Below are 16727 nucleotides of genomic sequence, written 5' to 3'. Positions count from 1 at the left end.
TTCTACACAGCTAATTGTAACCTCTATTCTTCTGCCAACTTCTCAGAGCACGACTTTATTAAAACAGGGGTTGGGTATGATTATTAAAACAACATCATTTAGGGGTCTGCTATGGAAGCACAAGAAAAACACATATATATATTAAAGCAAGAAATTTAAAGGCTGACTATAAATCTAGCTGGAACAACTCCGAGGGGCTTGCTCCCGTTGAAGCCAATGCCTCCAATCTGGCGACCTTTGTCACGCAGATTCCTGCAGATTCCTTCGGAGTGGGCGTGACAGGTTTTTAAAAAACGGTGACAAGAGGGAGCTCCTGCCTCCAGATGCCAAAGCCGCTGTCTTGGAGGACCCTCAGTAAGATCTAATTGATAGCTGCAAAGCCTTTTGAACTGCAAGGTCGGCAGTTCAAGCTCACCAGTCGCTCCTCGAGAACCCTGAAGAGGGTCTCTATGGGTCTGATCCGACTGGACAGCACTTAACAACAACAGCCCTCAGAGGAAATGGCCTCCAAGGAGAGGACAGAGGAGGGTCAGCGACATTCCAGCCAATATAAAGACTGAGAGGGGGCTGGGGAGAGAGACACACACCTGGGGCCATGGTGGGGGCCTCCTCTGCCAATTAGATTTTCCTACATCCTGTGTACTCAAGCCAACCCCTTCTCTCACCCAAGACCAGTCAGTGAACATTCTCTACCTCTCCCCCTCAGCAGGCATATCAGGCGTTCCCAGAATTTTGGCATCCGTTTTGATCTCTGGCAGTTCCCTGCCACTCTGAGTCTCACTTTGTCGTGTGAAAAAAATAGAACTTCCAACCCCACCCCGATTTTGAGACTCTGAAATATTTAACTAGGAGTTAATATATTTAACTAGGAGTTCTGGTAGCGTAGTGGTTACGAATCGGGCTGCGAACCTCAACGTCAGCAGTTCGAAACTACCAGCTGTTCCTCGGGAGACAGATGAGGCTTTCTGCTCCCGTAAAGATTTACAGCCTCGGAAACGGCTGCACCGCACATAACAACAACAACAGTTTTCTGGGGTGGGTGCAAAAGGACTGAGGGCACGAACGTCAGGCAGTCTTGGTGCTCAACTCTGTTGGGGCCCAACCTTCACCCACAATGCCCTTGAGAAACTTCATTTCCCGACTTGCAAAGAGAAGGCGGTGCCTGTTGGGTAACGAGGTCCTGGGCTGGCCGGCCTGAGGACTACGACTCCCGGCGTGCTTCGCGGGTCAAAGCAAAAAAGGTCCGGGATCCAGTAGACCCGGAAGTGGCTTGGTGCTCCGGCGTCAGAACGTGGGGGTAATGGTGAGTTTGGGTCTTAGCTCGTTCAGGGCCAGTAGCTGGGTTCTGCTTAGGACCGAGTCTTCGACACTCGGAACTAGAATTGCCTTCCCGCCGGCCCATTGTACCGATGAAAGCGCCGAGGCCTGGTATCCCTTGTCCAGCCTAGAAACTTGACTCCTTAGTCAGCCCTCAATACGTCTGTTGAATGAATGGGAAGTTTAGAGCATAGTCAAGCTGCGACTCTCCCCTCCCGCCCTCTCCCCTCGCATTCCTAGTGGAGAGTCATCTGAGTCCTTTCATTTCTCCAGGCCACGGGAACAGACCAGGTGGTGGGACTCGGCCTCGTCGCTGTTAGCCTGATCATCTTCACCTACTACACCATCTGGGTGATTCTCTTGGTACGTCTCCCCCACCCTCTATACCCTAACGCCCGACCCTATTAACGCTTTAAGAAGCTATTATGTGCCAGGTCCTGTACTAGGTATTTTACCCGCCTTAACCTGCCTTCATCTCCAGAACAGCATTATGAGGAAAATACTACTGGTGTCACTATTTTATAGATAGGGAAGCTGGGATACTAGAAGGGGTTAGCCCAAGGTAATGTGCTTAATCTCTACGCTGTAAAGTCTTACTATTCCTGAATTGCTTTGCCTTTGAAGAGAATTCTAGTCTTTCTGTTTATCCTGCTATCTCCTGAACTTGGCCAGTGCAAATGAAATTTTGTGAGGACTTTTGGGATTTTTATTAAGGAAAAATTTGTCAGTTATTGCTTAGAAAGTATAGTCTGTTTGGAAGTCAAAATCTTACAGAACTTGGTGTCCTTCCTAGAAAAATGTTAACAAAGAAGACATTGGCGCTCAGGCTGGGAATCTCAGAATTCCTTCTGTATTTCTTGTCCCTGCTAGGCTGTAAGGGCCCTAAGGCAGGTCCGTTTTGTTCACTGTCAGATCCCTAGCACCAACCCAGGGTGAGTGGCTTGGGTGTAGTCAATATACAAGTTCCCAATAAGCAACCATTAAGCAAATGAATGAAGGAAAGAAATCCAAATGTCTTCTTAAAAGCAAATGCTATTCCAGTTCCCACCTATTTGAACAGAGGAGTTGGGATGTTTGGACTTAGGTGGTTGAGGGGGCATAGGCAAGGCAAACGATGCTCATCAGAGCTCTGTCCTTGGTGCCAGCCATTCATCGACAGCCAGCATGTCATCCACAAGTATTTCCTGCCCCGAGCCTATGCTGTTGGCATTCCATTGGCGGTAGGACTCCTGTTGCTTCTGTTTGTGGGTAAGTCATTGCTCCTTCAATGACTGGGCAGGGTAGGCTCAAGGGCCCCCTTGACCTTCTCCCATCCCTGAAAATGCTTCGACGCTTTAGCACTCACTGTAAATCTACTTGAGGCCCCAAGTCTTCCCCTAGGGATTTTCTTTTTCCTCTTCAAGGATAGAAGTCCATGTGACCTCTCTGGTCTTCCTAATGCCCTGAGCTCATAGGACTCTAAAGAGGTCTCTACCTTTTAGCTACCTCCTCTATCACCATCACTCTGCTCACACCTCTATCACCTCTTACCCACTTGTCACTGTGGTTTGTAATTTGTACATATCTTTATCTCCTATGGTTTGGTGTTATGGACTTTCCAAAAGCCAAGATTATATCTTAATCATTAGTTTGTCCACAGCACCTGACTCAGGGTTTAGCACTGAGTTGGGGCCCAAGAAAGTGGTTTAGATGATTCAACACTTGGAATGACTGGATGATGGATGTTGAGTGAGCAGATGAGTGCATAGATAGATAGGTAGGTAGACGTGGGGGGGCGGGGTTGAATGAATGGGTAAAGGGATAGATGGGTAGTTCTTCTTCCCCCTGGAATTTCAAACACCAAATGAAGTGTCTTGCATTGCTATTTGTTGAGTGAATGTGAGTGGATTTGTGGCTTGATGGAATGACTAGAAAGATGATCAGGTAGGGTAGGTGCATGACCCTGTGCATGAGTCATTCTGCCATACCCTGCCCTAACCTTCTAAGCAGCCCCAAACTCACACCTATCTAGCTTGTGTGGTCTGTATGTTCCAGGATTGTTCATTACCTGTGTGATGCTGAAGAACCAGAAGGTGACGAAAAAGGTTCAGTGAAGACCCAGTGGGGAATGAGGTTGCCAGTCACTTCTCTGCTTCCCTCCAGGGCAGAGACATTGGGTGGGAGTCAGTAGCACCTGGTCCAGGCACTAAGGCCTCTCAAGCCTGGCTGCCCTGCAGTCTTGCCCATGAGATGGAGCTGTACAGGACTCACCCATGACTGACTGGCACCCATGTTCCTCTCCTGCTCACACTTCCAGAAGCCAGGAGGGAAGGGTTTCTGGAACTATCCTTCTCACCTACTTCTGGCCCAGAACCTGAAAGATGCTGGTTTTCTCTGCCTCATCTTCAGACTCCCTGTCATCTTTTCTTCTGGATTTTTGCTGCAGTTTCCCTTCTGTCACATGCTGAGTTGAACTTAGCAGGATCTGAGGGAGCATGTGATCTCTCCTCACCATGTCCTGCTCCCCTACAAAGGCAATTTTCTCTAGCCTGATGCAGCCCCAGGACTTACTGGATCTGGAAAGCCGTGGATAAGGGCTGAACGACCCTGGGGTCGTTGCCAGAGATCAGAGCTCATTAGATTGGCCACACGGGACCCCCAGACTGACCACTCCTCCTGGAGGCCCAGACCCCAGTAGTGGTCTGGTCAGGAGACTTTAACAATAAACATTGATGATACATTTGTCTCTGTGCCACTCTTGACCAGGGGACATGGGCTGCTGGAGAGGAACTTAGAACTGGCTCCCCTGCATTGGCTTCAGGTTAGAAGACCTTGGTTCATGCAGTAAGGGTGCTTCTAGACCAATCCTGTGTCAAACACTCGGGAAAGAGCAGGGATTGAGACAGATGTGTTTCCAGCCCGGTGGAGCACACAGCTGGAGAATCATTGCTGGGCAGTTGGCTTAAGGGCTTGAAGGAAACGCTTAGGACTCTATCCCCCAGGTGTCCAGGTGGAGGTCCTGGCAGAGCAGTCTGCCAGAGACCATATCAGCCCCCACTATCCTCCCTGTGTCCCCTCAGCAGCTAGCATGGATTAGCATTTCAGGGAGCCTCTAGCCAATCCCCTTAAAGCCCAAGCCTAACATCTATTGCTTGTACCCAGCATTGTCCCCAACAGCAAGGGCTGCTGAGTGAGACTAGAGCGGTTTCCACTGTGGTTGGGTTGACTGATATGGCAGGCCCCCAGCCCTGCCAGCATTCTCCCCTCCCACTGCCAAGCAACCTCCTGTCCCCAGGAATTTTCAATCATGGGTGTAGCCTCTGCCTCTCAGCAGGACACTCCCATTAGTTCAAGAATATACCCTGGTGTGGCCCTGTGAGTTAATGCACCAGACTGCAAAGCCATTTGAACTGCAAGGTCAGTGGTTTAAGCTCACCGGCTGCTCCTCAGAAACCCTCTACAGGGTCAATATGGGTCGGAATCGACTCAACGGCACTTAACAACAACAGCCCACTTGAGGGACTCTCCATCAACTCAATAATTTTACCCCTCAAAGAGCCCTAGTGATTCTGTAAGTAAGGCGTACTTTGCTAATAGCAAAGTCGGCAGTTTAAATCCACCAGCTACTCCATGGGAGGAAGATGAGGCTGTTTGCTCATCTTTACTTGGAAACCCTATACAGAGTCTAGGAGTTGGAATGGACTCAATTGCAGTGCATCTGATGTCTCCTCTACTTTCTGGGACCTCAGGACTCAGTGGCAGACTTTCTCACATACTCCCTGTGTGACCTCATCCCTACCTGGGCTCACTCTGCAAATGCATCCAGATTCTGATCTAACCTGACATTCCCAGTGATGTCTCCCTCAGTGGCGCCTATATTCATCCCGTCACAAGCTGAATTCACAGATTTGCCTCCTGTTTCTCTTCTACCCTGCCCCATCTTGTGACCAGCAGAAGCCTGGCAGACATTCCTGACCCTGGTTTCTCACATCCACATGACCCCAAATCCTGTCAGCTCTCCCTCCCCTTTTCTCTACCCCCCAACAATCACCTCCCGAAGTCACTGATGGCTTCATCACTGCTCTCAACCCTGCTGCTCCGGCCCTCCCCCCCAAAATCTGACCATGCATAACAGCCAATGTGACCTTTTAAAATGTCTGACACCCACACTTATGATGTTAATGAGGCATGATTGGTGTAGGGTGTATCTTGAGATAGTCAAAAGAGAAGAGCAATGCTGAGCCACATAAAGATTGCCCAGGAGAAGAAGCTCAGAAGAGACGAGGACCTCTCTCCAGAGTCAACACCTTAAATTTGAACTTCTAGCCTCCTAAGATGAGCTCTGGTAGCGTAGTGGTTACAAATCGGGCTGCGAACCGCAAGGTCAGCAGTTCGAAACTACCAGCCACTCCGTGGGAGAAAGAGGAGGCTTTCTGCTCCCTTAAAGAATTTACAGCCTCGGAAACCCTGTTCAGGGTCGCTGTGGGTCGGAACCGACTCGACAGCACTTAACAACAAAGATGAAAGAAAATAAATTTGTGTCTGTTTAAACCACAGCTGGGGTATTTCTGTTAACAGCAGCACTAGATAACTTATACATAATTCACCTCTGGGTTCCCATCCCCTCTGCTTACCTGCTTACCGCACCTACGAGTCTCTGAAAACTTCCTTCACTCCAGCCACACAGGTGGGCCTTTGTATATCCTATTCATTCATTCGAAAAGTGTATACTTACTAAGTACCAGTTTTGTGCTAGGTATTCAGCCAAGAAATGAGAAAGATGTAGTTCCTGCTCTTGCGACCCTCATATTCTGGGGAAGACGTAAGTGTTAAGGATGAAAAAAATGAAACAAAGTGATGTGATTAAGAATGAGATTTGGCCCATTCATTGCTGGTGGGAATGTAAGATATGGTGCAGCTGTTGTGGAAAACAGTTGGCAGATCCTCAAAAAATTAAAATTACCATATGACCCAGCAATCCTAGGTATAACTAAATTATACACCAGTATTGCAGCATTATACAATAGTTAAATTATGGAAACAACCTAAGTATCCATCAATAGCTGAATGAATATTCAGACTGGCATATTGTTCAGCCATAAAGAAATGAAATTCTGATACATGTTACAATATGGGTGAAGCTTGAAAACACGATGAGCAAAATAATCACAAAATAGACACATACGAAAGAAAGGGATCCTGGTGTGGTGCTGTGGGATCAAGCACTGGACTGCAAAGTTGATTTGAAGTGCAAAGTCAGCAGTTCAAATTCACCAGCCGCTCATTGGGAACCCTATATAGGGTTGCTATGAGTCCAAACTGACTTGAAGACACTTCACAACATAAATATTAGACAATGCATAAAAACAAAAATTAATTACTGGTAACCAGGGACTAGGGGTTAGGAGTGGTATGGCGAATTATTATTTAAGGGGTTCTTTTCCTGGTGTGATGCTGTTGGCTAATGTGCCAGACTGCAAAGTCGTTTGAGCTGCAAGGTTGGCAGTTCAAGCTCACCAGCTGCTCCTTGGAAACCCTATACAGGTTTGCTATGGGTTGGAACTGATTCGATGGCACTTAACAACAACAAGAAGTTTCTGTTTAAAGAGTCCTGGCAGTACAGTGAATAAAGTGGTAGGTTGCTTGCAAAAGGTTCAGCAGTTTAAACCCATGAGACATTCAGAGGGAGAAAAATGTGGCAAGTCTACTCCCATAAAGATTTACAGCAATGGAAACCCTCTGGGGCAATTCTGCTCTTATTGGGTCATAATCAAATGGGTTTGGCTTTGGTCTTAAGTTTCTGTTTATGGGATGGAAAACAATTGAAAATGAATAGTAATGATGGCTGCACAACATGGTGAATGTAATTTGTAGTTAGCTGCCCTCAAGTCAGTCCCCTATGCATTGTGTTACAGGGTAGTATTATTACTCCATAGGGCTTTCTTATGTTCCCAGCTCCCTGAATCTTCTTTGTTGTAATCTTTATGGAAGAAGTTCATGAGACCTTGAATTGGTGGTGCCGCTGAGTGGGCTTGAATCATCAACCTTTTGCTTACCATCTGATGGCAAACCTCTGTTGCCACCCAGGCTCCTGTGTGAAATATGTGTCACTGCATTGTACATTGAAAAATGGTTGGAAGTGGCAAACATTTTGTTACATGTATGTTACCACAATGAAAAAAAAAAAGAGTGAGGGTCCAGGGCTCTGTCTGTGGAGGTGACAAGAAGGAATTTCAAACAGAGGGAATAGCAAATGCAAAAGTCCTGAAGTGTGAAATAGTTTGGTGTCTGAGGAATCCAGGGCTGGGTGTGAGGTGTCACAAGTGTGGTGGGAAATGGGACTGAGGAATGGACAGAACCTGGGATCACGGCAGGAGTTTGGATTTTGTTTTGGTGCCGTGCGAAGCCACTGGAGGCTTAAAGCAGGAGAGTGACATCATCTGAGTTTTGCTTTTAAATCATCACTCTGGCAGCTGTGACCCTCCTTACCACTGAATTGCCAGCGCCCACCATAGCCCCTGGTCCATAGTGAGTGTTCAAGAAATACACGTTGAATACATGCATGCCCCTGACTTGCTGTGTGACCTGGGTTACTTCTGTCTCTGGACCTTAGTTTGAGTCGGTAGGAATTTCATATGGGGCTGGATTTAGGCTACTCTGCCTCCCCCTGCGGACCCAGTGACCTAAGCCCCAGAGAAGCAAATGGAGGGGCCTACCTCAGAAGGCCCTAGTCAATGCCCGGCGGCCCCGCCCCACCATGGACAGCAGTCCGAAGGAAGGATGCTGCAGCCCTGGGGGCGGGACCCGAGGCTATTGCCGGCGCCCTCCCCGCGGATTGGGTGCAGCCGTGACCGACACCGTGCGATTGGCCGGTCAGGAAACAGGGGCGGGGCCTGATGCTGCAGCTGGGTAGCAGGGATAGCAGCCAGAGCGTGGGAAGCTGCTGTGAAGGTGATGGCTGTGGCGAGCCCGTGTACCTGCGAGGTAGGTGAGGACCGGAGAGTGGAACGAAGGGAAGGGTTGGTTGGGGGGGCAGGAGCCGGCCCACCCCTCAGCTAGTGGCGCGGACACTCCATCCAAGCCAGGGAAAGGGGTCCTGCTCTGGAGTAGGACACGCCCATTTGGGGCTGCAGGTATGAAGTTGGGGGCAACAGGGGTGGTGTGGGGAAGGGATCTAGCGGATATTCCCCAATAACTTCCTCAATTTCCTCATTGGGAAAATGGAGATGATAATAAAAGTCCCTGGCTGTTAGAAGGTGGAGCTCACAGACAGTGCTGGGCACATGGTGGGTGCCCTCTGCTACTAATAGCTCAACCGGTATGAATTTAGCCTCGTGCTTACTGGCCTGGCACATATAGCAACTCTGCATAGACAAGTGGAAGAGATGACTGAATCAACAGAACCAAAGCTCTAACTAGCAAGGGTTCCTGTATAGCACAGGGCTTAAACTCAACAATAACGCCCCTTATACCTGCCGTGAAGGAGCTGGCATAGTCCCCATTATACAGATGAGAAAATGAGGTTTAATGACTAAAGTCACACAGCTGCTAAGAGGCTGGTCAGTCTTGGACAGATTGAAAGCAGAGCACATGTTCTGCCTACAGATAATGATACTGCTGGCAATAACCATGCCTCTATTTTGGGTTCTGAATGCATGCCAGGCACTCAGTTGCCCTTTACAACACCTTATCAGGTTGGTACTGGCATTATCCCTTTTGTACAGTTGGGAAAACTGAGACAGAGAGAACTGAGGGGAAGGGCTACAAGTAGTAGAGGGAGGATTTGAACCTGGGCTGTCCAGAGCCTCCTGGGCCTTACTTCCTATCCCTCCTTCCACCAGGTCCTGGCCTACTCCCCAGAAGCTGGATGCAGAGCAAGCACCAGTCAACGTGGGCTCCTCTGGCGATTGCGAGACAAGCAGTCTCGCCTAGGCCTGTTTGAAATTGGTCCAGGCCATGAACTGCATGGGTTGATGTGCATGATGCAGGCAGGGCTATGGGCTGCCATCCAGGTCACCATGGACCAACCACCTACTGTGAGTAGCCAATCTGTTCCATGCAACCCACAGCACCGATGGCAAGACAGGGCTGATGCTCTGTCCTACTAAAACGCTGAGCTGGGGATCAAAGAACTATCAAGAAGAGGGGACAGTGCCAGGTACATGTAGAGAGGAGCATTCTGGGGTGGGGCTGAGGCCAGAAGCCAAAAAGCCCAGAGTGTGTTTGTACTTATTAAGAAACCCTGATCCAGCAGGTTGCCATATGACACTAAATGGGTCTCTCTCCCTATCTGGGCCTCTGTTTTCCTCTGTATAATGGGGGTGGAGCTGTGTGCTTCTTGGTCTCTGAGGTTGTCCCAGTTCCTTCAGGCTGTATGGTTGAGTGGGACCCATTCCCACCCTGCCAGCTTCACCCCTCTTTCCTGGAGTTTAGACTAGGGCCAGGCTGGTTTAGCAGAAAGGGTCACTCAAATGCAAGCTCAACCGGACTGAGTGAGTGTGTGTTGTGCACTGGTACACATTGTGACTATATATCCAGCATAGGGACCTGAAAGTCCAGGGAAATGAGGACCAGAGGGAAATGAATAAACCCCATCAACTGCTGAAAAGTTTCTATGTCTTTCCAGTACCCTTGGGATGGAATCTTGGCTCCTCAGCATAGCCTCAAGAACCTGTTAGCTCAAGCCCAAGGGCCAGCTGACCAGCCTCCTCCACATTCTATCCCTCTCTTCAGTCATTAGGGCCCTCTTTCCCTTCCTGGTGACCACCAACACTGTTGCTATAGGCATGAGCACCCTGAGCCTTCTCTCTATCACCCTTCAAATTTCAGTTTAGAGGTCAACTCCCCTAGGAAGCTGCCTCTGGGTTAGGCAGTTCTGTTTACTTTAGGGTCATCTCCTTGTACTAGGATGGCATCTGGCTTCATTTGGCCAGTGTGTATATCTTGGGGGAGGGTAAGGATGGGGTGCTGGGTGAAACATACTCAAGCCCTGGGAGGGCCAGCAGCTGGTCTGCCCATCTCAGGGCCCCATAGCAGATCTATGTCTATTTGCTGAAGAAATCAAATTGGGGAAAGAGAGCGAGGCCAGGTGCCGACTTGTCTCCTCCCCACCTAGCCAAATGATCGAAGATCCTGGGGCAGTCAGTGGGAGGCTGAGACTTCTTGCCCCTCCATCCCTCCCTGCAGGGACCACTCAATGAGGAGGATTTTTCGGAAGTCCTGACCCAGATTCATGAGGTAGGAAGCTCATGACTCTTGCACCTTGCACGGGAGGGGGCGTACCTGCCTTTCCTCTCTCTCCTCAATTTCCCAATCTGTACAATGGTAATGGTAGCTTGCCGCAGTGTCTTGCTAGAAAGGTGTGGTCACCCAAACCCTCCAGACCAGGGCTAACTGCACATACTTGGTCCTCTCCAATGTTCTTGTGGCTTCTCCCTCTCCCCTACAGGGCTTTGAGCTGGGCACCCTGGCGGGCCCAGCCTTCTCCAAGCTGCGCAGCTCCCTGGGCTTGGTGGAGGAGGACTATCAGACTGCTCTGGGTCCTGGTGGCCCTTATCTGCAATTCCTCAGCACCTCTAGGAGCAAGGCTAGCTTCTTCCTCTCGTAAGCAAGCAAGCAAGAGGGAAGGGTTGGTGGTGGCTGACAGCTTTCTGAGGGGTGGGGGAGACTTCTTAGCAAGAGAGATAGCACCCAGGCCAGATGGAGGTCTGATGGGGACAGGAAAGGCTGAGAACCAGAGGCTCAGGAGTGCGATGGGAAGATGGATGCCTCCAACCCTCTCCCAGCCCTGAAGAGGAAAATGGATAGACAAGTGGGAGCAGGTGCCCAGTGCGGTCGCTCCAGCTTGTACTGGGTGGTGTCCTCTCCCTCCCGCCTCACAGCCATGACCAGCGCTTTTTCCTGAAGACACAACGGCGCCGGGAGGTGCAGGCACTGCTCGCCCATCTGCCCCAGTACATGCAGCACTTGCATAGGCACCCACACTCGCTGCTCGCACGGTTGCTGGGTACGACCTGGAAAGAGGGGTACAAGGGTTAGAAAAGGGCGAGGAGGAGAGATAGCCAGGGAGTGGAGCAGTTCCAGGCCTGGGGGACTGACGGGGATGGGAGGGGTGGGGAGGCAGGAGGGCAGGAGGTAGAAGGAAAAGTACCAGAAGACCAAATGGTTGGTTTTGTGCAGGGGGGGGTGGGGGGTGCAGATCTAGAGGCTGGATGTTCATGGGGAATTGGGTGTGGCCTATGGGTTGGGGGCGGACCCAGGACCCTTATTGAAAGAGGTTTCTTGAAGGCCGGTCTGGAGTCTGGGCCGGACTGGGCGAGGTCTGAATTGGGTGGGATCTGTGGACGGGGCAGGTCGGGAGGCGGGGCCCTGGGTGGCGAGGCATCTTTGATTCAAAGTCACTATCCAAGGCTGAGGGTGGATTTGGAGACTGGGTCTGGAAGGGCATGTTTCAGTGAGTTATGCCCTAGAGCTGGGCCAGTGGCTGTAGGGTTTGGACCAGGGACTGGCTCACTCTTCTTTTTTAGGAATGCACAGCCTGCGAGTGGCCCAGGGGAAGAAGGTGAGTGAAGCCAAGATGAGAGTCCCGGCTGGGGAGGGGGCAGTTGGAGGTGGAAATACTGGCCTCCTCACTCTCCATCCCCGCCCCCAGAAATACTTCATCATCATGCAGAGCATCTTCTACCCCGCGGGCCGCATCTCTGAGAGGTGAGTCTCAGGGCAGTGCCTCACCCGGAATTTGCCACCTGACGCACGCCCATGCCCATGCATCTTTTGAGCGCTCAGTATACTAGGAACTGTGTTTAGTCAGTTATATGATCTCCTTTACTCCCAGAAGGAGTCCTGGTGTGGCGCTGTGTGTTAATGCGCCAGACTGCAAAGCCGTTTGAACTGCAAGGTCGGCAGTTCAAGCTCACCAGCTGCTCCTCAGAAACCTTCTACAGGGTTGCTATGGGTTGGAATCGACCCAACGGCACTTAACAACAACAACGACAACTCCCAGAACAACTCAGGGGGGGGTTGTTGTGGACCCTATAGGACAGAACAGAACTGCCCCATAGGGTTTCCAATGCCAAAATCTTTATGGAAGCAGACTCATCTTCTGTGGATGGCTTCCAACTGAGGATGTTTGGTTAGCAGTGGCATACTTAGCTATTGCACCACAAGGTTGCTACCAGTCCTGAAAAACTGAGCAAGAGGAGACCCACACAACTAGGTGAAGGAACAGGATTCAAACCCAGCCTCTCTTGACTGCACATTGCTAACTGTGCTTTCCAGTGGTAACTCTGCAACCCCTTCCCCCATCCCCAATTGGCTTCCTTCAAACCCTCCTGGTGGATCCCTGCGTCTGGGACGCCCCCACAGGATGACAAGATGTTGCCTTGGCTGGGCTTTCAAAAGCCTGAATCTCAGTCTCTGTTTTGGCCCTTATGGGGTCAGAGAAATCCTCTGAGCTTCCGTTTCTTCATGTTTAACATGGGAACAATAATAGAAGGGGGTTGTGCTGAAGATTAGAACTGATGTATGTAATGGGTTTAGTGTACACCAAAACAGTCTTTTTTTTCCCTGTGTCTGAATTCTGCCCCTGCGTCTGACTTCTGTTCTGCCACTCAGGTATGACATCAAGGGCTGTGAAGTGAGCCGCTGGGTAGAGCCAGCCCCAGAGGGCAGCTCCCTTGTCCTGGTGCTGAAGGACCTCAACTTTCAGGGAAAGACCATGGACCTAGGTGAGCTACCCTGCCGCCACTGCCTGCTCTTCCTCCATTCAGAGTGAAGTTCAGAAGGGTGGTCCTGGCTCTGCCTTCTGTCCTGGTGGTCAAGAGCTTAGAATCAGGAAGAGCAGCTCCACACTTACTAGCTAGGCAACTATGGCAAATGATAGGTGAGTTTCCTCATCTGTGAAATGGGGGCCTTAATGGCTCTGCCCTCCTGGGACAGATGCGTGTGTGGCCCTCAGCACTGTGCCTGGCACATAGTGGGCACTCAGGTGGAGGGACTGATGTTTCAGCAGGACCCCAGAGGAGCTGGCTCCTCCGTCAGATGGAACTGGACACTGCCTTCCTCCGGGAGCTCAACGTGCTGGATTACAGCCTCCTGATGGCCTTCCAGGGTCTCCATGATGACGAGAGAGACCCAGGCAGCAGCCTCATGTTCCGCACTGCCAGGTAAGTGTGAGATGATGAGACATGGAAGGACCACAGGGGAGGTGGGGAAATACCTCATAGGCAAAGTCTTGAAGACTGGAAAGTGCAGAACACTTCTGTGTCCACATGTGTGTGTGCGTACATAGAGTGTTGGGCTGGAAAAGACTGGCTGGCATAAGTGGGCCACAGCAGGAAACAGAACCAGTGAGGTCCAGTGGGCAAAGTTTCAGGAGCTGATTTGAAGAATCTGCCCATTTTCCAGCAGGGATGTAGAGCCACTGAAGTGGCTTAGAAAGAGCCCTTGCCTCTTAATGCAGCCATTCCTTTTCTAGGACCCTAGCTGAGAACCCTGAGATCATCATCATGTTATCCTCAACTATCTCTCTTTTCATGCTGACACAAGCCTCTTTCCCAATTCTGAGAAGTAAAAACTGAGGCTCAGAGAGAAAAGTGAAGTTGCTCATGTTTTGGTGTTGTGTTAGTACCATCGAATCAGTTCTGACTCACAGTGACCCTGTATAGGGTTTCTGAGGAGTGACTGGTGGGTTTGAACTGCCAGCCTTGTGGTTAGCAGTCCAGTGCTTATCTTACAGTGCCATACCAGGACTCCTTCTCATGTTAGCACTCATTTTAATATATTACTATGATTCTCTAAGGGCCACCCTGAACAGAATTACACAGGAGTTAAGACAGACACTCTAAGAAAAGAATCCCATTTATCAGAAGTGAAAGATGGGGTTACTTCACCGAGCTCTCCATCCTGCCACCCTGGGAAAGACCTTGAGATGGGTGACGGCCTGGTGGGATCTACAGTGATGGCTCCTCAGGCAGCCTAGGCTGGGCATGCTGGTGGATTGGTAAAATGTCAGTCACAGGAGGGCTGAATCAAGTCTGTCCATCCAAGCTAAGTCAGCATCTCCTCTGTCCTCTACCCCAAGGCTGGTGCTTACATCAGCGTTGTCATTTGGCCACTGTGCACTGATTCAATAGGGTGGTTATAAACATACTGTAATATATTAGTAAATAGTCACTGCTGCATCCCCACCCCACCCCCACCCTAGTTCCCAGCCCCTTGCTCAGAACCAATCCTGCCCTCTGTTAGCTAGCTAGCTGGTTAATACCTGCAGGGCAGAGTACCAAGGTTCTGCCCCTACTCTCAGACCCACAGACCACTAGGGTCTGATTGGTCAGTGCTTGGAAGTATTTGTCTCTCATTAGCTTACTTTCCCCCAAGACCTGAGTAAAGATCTTGCCTTCAAGTTGATTCTAACTCATGGTACCCTCATGTGTTTCTCCATAGAGTTTTCAATGGACTGCTCACTGGAGAGTCAGCAGTTCAAATCCACCAGCTGCTCCACAGGAGAAAGATGAGTTTTTCTGCTTCCTTAAAGATTTACAATTTTGGAAACCCTATACAGGATGAGTGAGAATCTTACCAAAGAAGCCTTGATGGCATAGTGGGTTACATGTTGGGATGCTAACTAAAAAGCTATCAGTTTGAATCCTTGGGAGAAAGATGAGGCTTTCTATTCCTATAAAGATTTATATCCTCGGAAACCCTATACAGGTCGCTATGAGTCAGAACCAACTCAAGGGCACCTAACATCAACAACAATCTCACACCTGCAAAAGAAGTGCTTGCTAGACCACTAACCTAAACTCATCCAGCGGTGCTGCAAAAGAAAGGCCTGGCAATCTGCTTCCATAAAGATTACAGCCAAGGAAACTCTATGGAGCGGTTTTACTCTGTGACACATGGGGTTGCCATAAATCAGAATGGACTCAACAGCAAATGGATTATTCTTATGGAAGTAGATTGCCAAGCATTTCTTCTCAGCAGCACAGAGTGAATTAGAACCCCCAGCCTTTTGGTTAGTTGTGGCAGTGGTGTGCTGTGGAGTCGGTTCCGACTCATGGCGACTCGGCTTAGGGTTTCTGAGGCTGTAAATCTTTATGGGAGCAGAAAGCCTCATCTTTCTCCTGTGGAGCAGCTGGTGATTTCAAGCTACTAACCTTGAGATTAGCAGTTCAACTCTTAACACTACCAGAGCTCCTTTTGGGTTAGTAGTTAGTTGCAATTCACTTGCACCATCCCAGTAAAGCGGGAATAAAGCCCCTCAGCCACTCCTCACTGGAGAACAATGTTAGGGAATCTAGCTTGCTTCTGGCTGGGCCTGGGGGTTTCAGCCAAAAGCATCTTCTGATTTGGGATTCTTTGAGGTGAAAAGATACTTAACATTTATAAACTGGGATTGATTGGGCTTTGTTCTTAATCCTTCAGCTGTGGTACAAATGATCCCATCCAAAAGTTTCGAAAATACTCAAATAAGGGACTTGTCCAAACCTAAACACATTAAGTGCAGACCAAGGTCTCGCTGACTCAAATGCTCTAGCCAATTGGATGTAATGTAATATTAAATCCTCTAGTAATCTTGTTTCTTCAAAGATAATTAGCTTTAAAAAATATTTTTATCTAACCTAACATATCCAAAATTTTATCATTTCAACATGTAGTCAATTGAAACATTTATGAGATATTCTATTCTTTTCTCATACTGTCTGTGAAATACACAGTGTGTTTACACTTACAGTACATCTCAAATGGGACTTACCACATTTCAAATGCTCAAGTGGCACGCATTGCATAGCCTAGCTCTAGACCATCAACTAAGCTAGTTTATCTGAAGAACAGGATCTGCATGGCATCCTGCCTGAGGGCCCCTTGAGGAAGTGGCAGCTTCACCCCCCTGTCTGCCCCCAGGTCTGCGCAGGGAACACTGAACCCAGAGGAGCCTGGAGCTCAGAATCGCCGGCTGCTGCCAGACGCCCCCAACGCCTTACACATACTTGATGGGCCTGAGCAACGCTATTTCCTGGGCCTAGTAGATCTTGCCACGGTCTACGGGCTCCGCAAGCATCTGGAGCATCTATGGAAGACACTACGCTACCCGGGCCGGACCTTCTCCACCGTCAGCCCGACTTGCTATGCCCGTCGCCTCTGCCAGTGGGTGGAGACACACACCGAGTGACCAGAGCCTGGCCACACTCTCCCCATCTGGAAAATGGGAGCACACCAGGAGCACTGGTTCTAAGCGTGGGGCGGAGAACGGGTTGTGCTCCCTTTGCTGGCTCTCCCTCATCATGGCCACCTGAGGGCAGCATTCCATAACTAATGCTATAGCAATAGTCCCCCATTTTTGGGGTAATGCTGTGCCGGGTGTGAATTTATCTATATTAACTCATTTAACCCTCAATAAATGCTACTATTATTCTCTTTTTACAGACCAT

The 16727-nt window shown here is 49.6% G+C and overlaps 2 protein-coding genes across 2 annotated transcripts in view; both read left to right on the top strand.

Annotated features, from left to right (window-relative positions):
* DPM2 (dolichyl-phosphate mannosyltransferase polypeptide 2, regulatory subunit) overlaps positions 1-3410 on the top strand; it is a 6945-nt gene extending 3535 nt beyond the window's left edge. Inside the window, exons 3-5 of the mRNA XM_006834978.1 lie at positions 1591-1680; positions 2463-2565; positions 3352-3410. Coding sequence (XP_006835041.1) covers positions 1591-1680; positions 2463-2565; positions 3352-3410 — 252 coding nt within the window. The remainder of the gene's footprint in view (positions 1-1590; positions 1681-2462; positions 2566-3351) is intronic.
* Positions 3411-8053: 4643 nt separating this feature from the next.
* PIP5KL1 (phosphatidylinositol-4-phosphate 5-kinase-like 1) lies at positions 8054-16468 on the top strand. Its single transcript, XM_006834977.1, has 10 exons — positions 8054-8155; positions 9138-9332; positions 10483-10533; positions 10745-10899; positions 11178-11302; positions 11823-11857; positions 11948-12003; positions 12910-13022; positions 13307-13460; positions 16201-16468. The coding sequence occupies exons 1-10, from the start codon at positions 8054-8056 to the stop codon at positions 16466-16468; spliced, it is 1254 nt and encodes a 417-aa protein (XP_006835040.1).
* Positions 16469-16727: the final 259 nt, after the last annotated feature.

Source organism: Chrysochloris asiatica, unplaced genomic scaffold (assembly GCF_000296735.1).
Source record: "Chrysochloris asiatica unplaced genomic scaffold, ChrAsi1.0 scaffold00014, whole genome shotgun sequence".
NCBI lineage: Eukaryota > Metazoa > Chordata > Mammalia > Afrosoricida > Chrysochloridae > Chrysochloris > Chrysochloris asiatica.
This window is presented reverse-complemented; position numbering and strand designations above follow the sequence as displayed.

Bases quoted from the DNA above. Each gene is read 5' to 3' on its own strand.
- PIP5KL1 (XM_006834977.1), top strand. From the start codon at position 8,054: ATGGACAGCAGTCCGAAGGAAGGATGCTGCAGCCCTGGGGGCGGGACC. The intron at 8,156-9,137 runs GTGCGATTGGCC...TCCTTCCACCAG, and splicing joins GTGCAGCCGTGACCGACACC to GTCCTGGCCTACTCCCCAGA. The intron at 11,858-11,947 runs GTGAGTGAAGCC...CCCCGCCCCCAG, and splicing joins GAGTGGCCCAGGGGAAGAAG to AAATACTTCATCATCATGCA.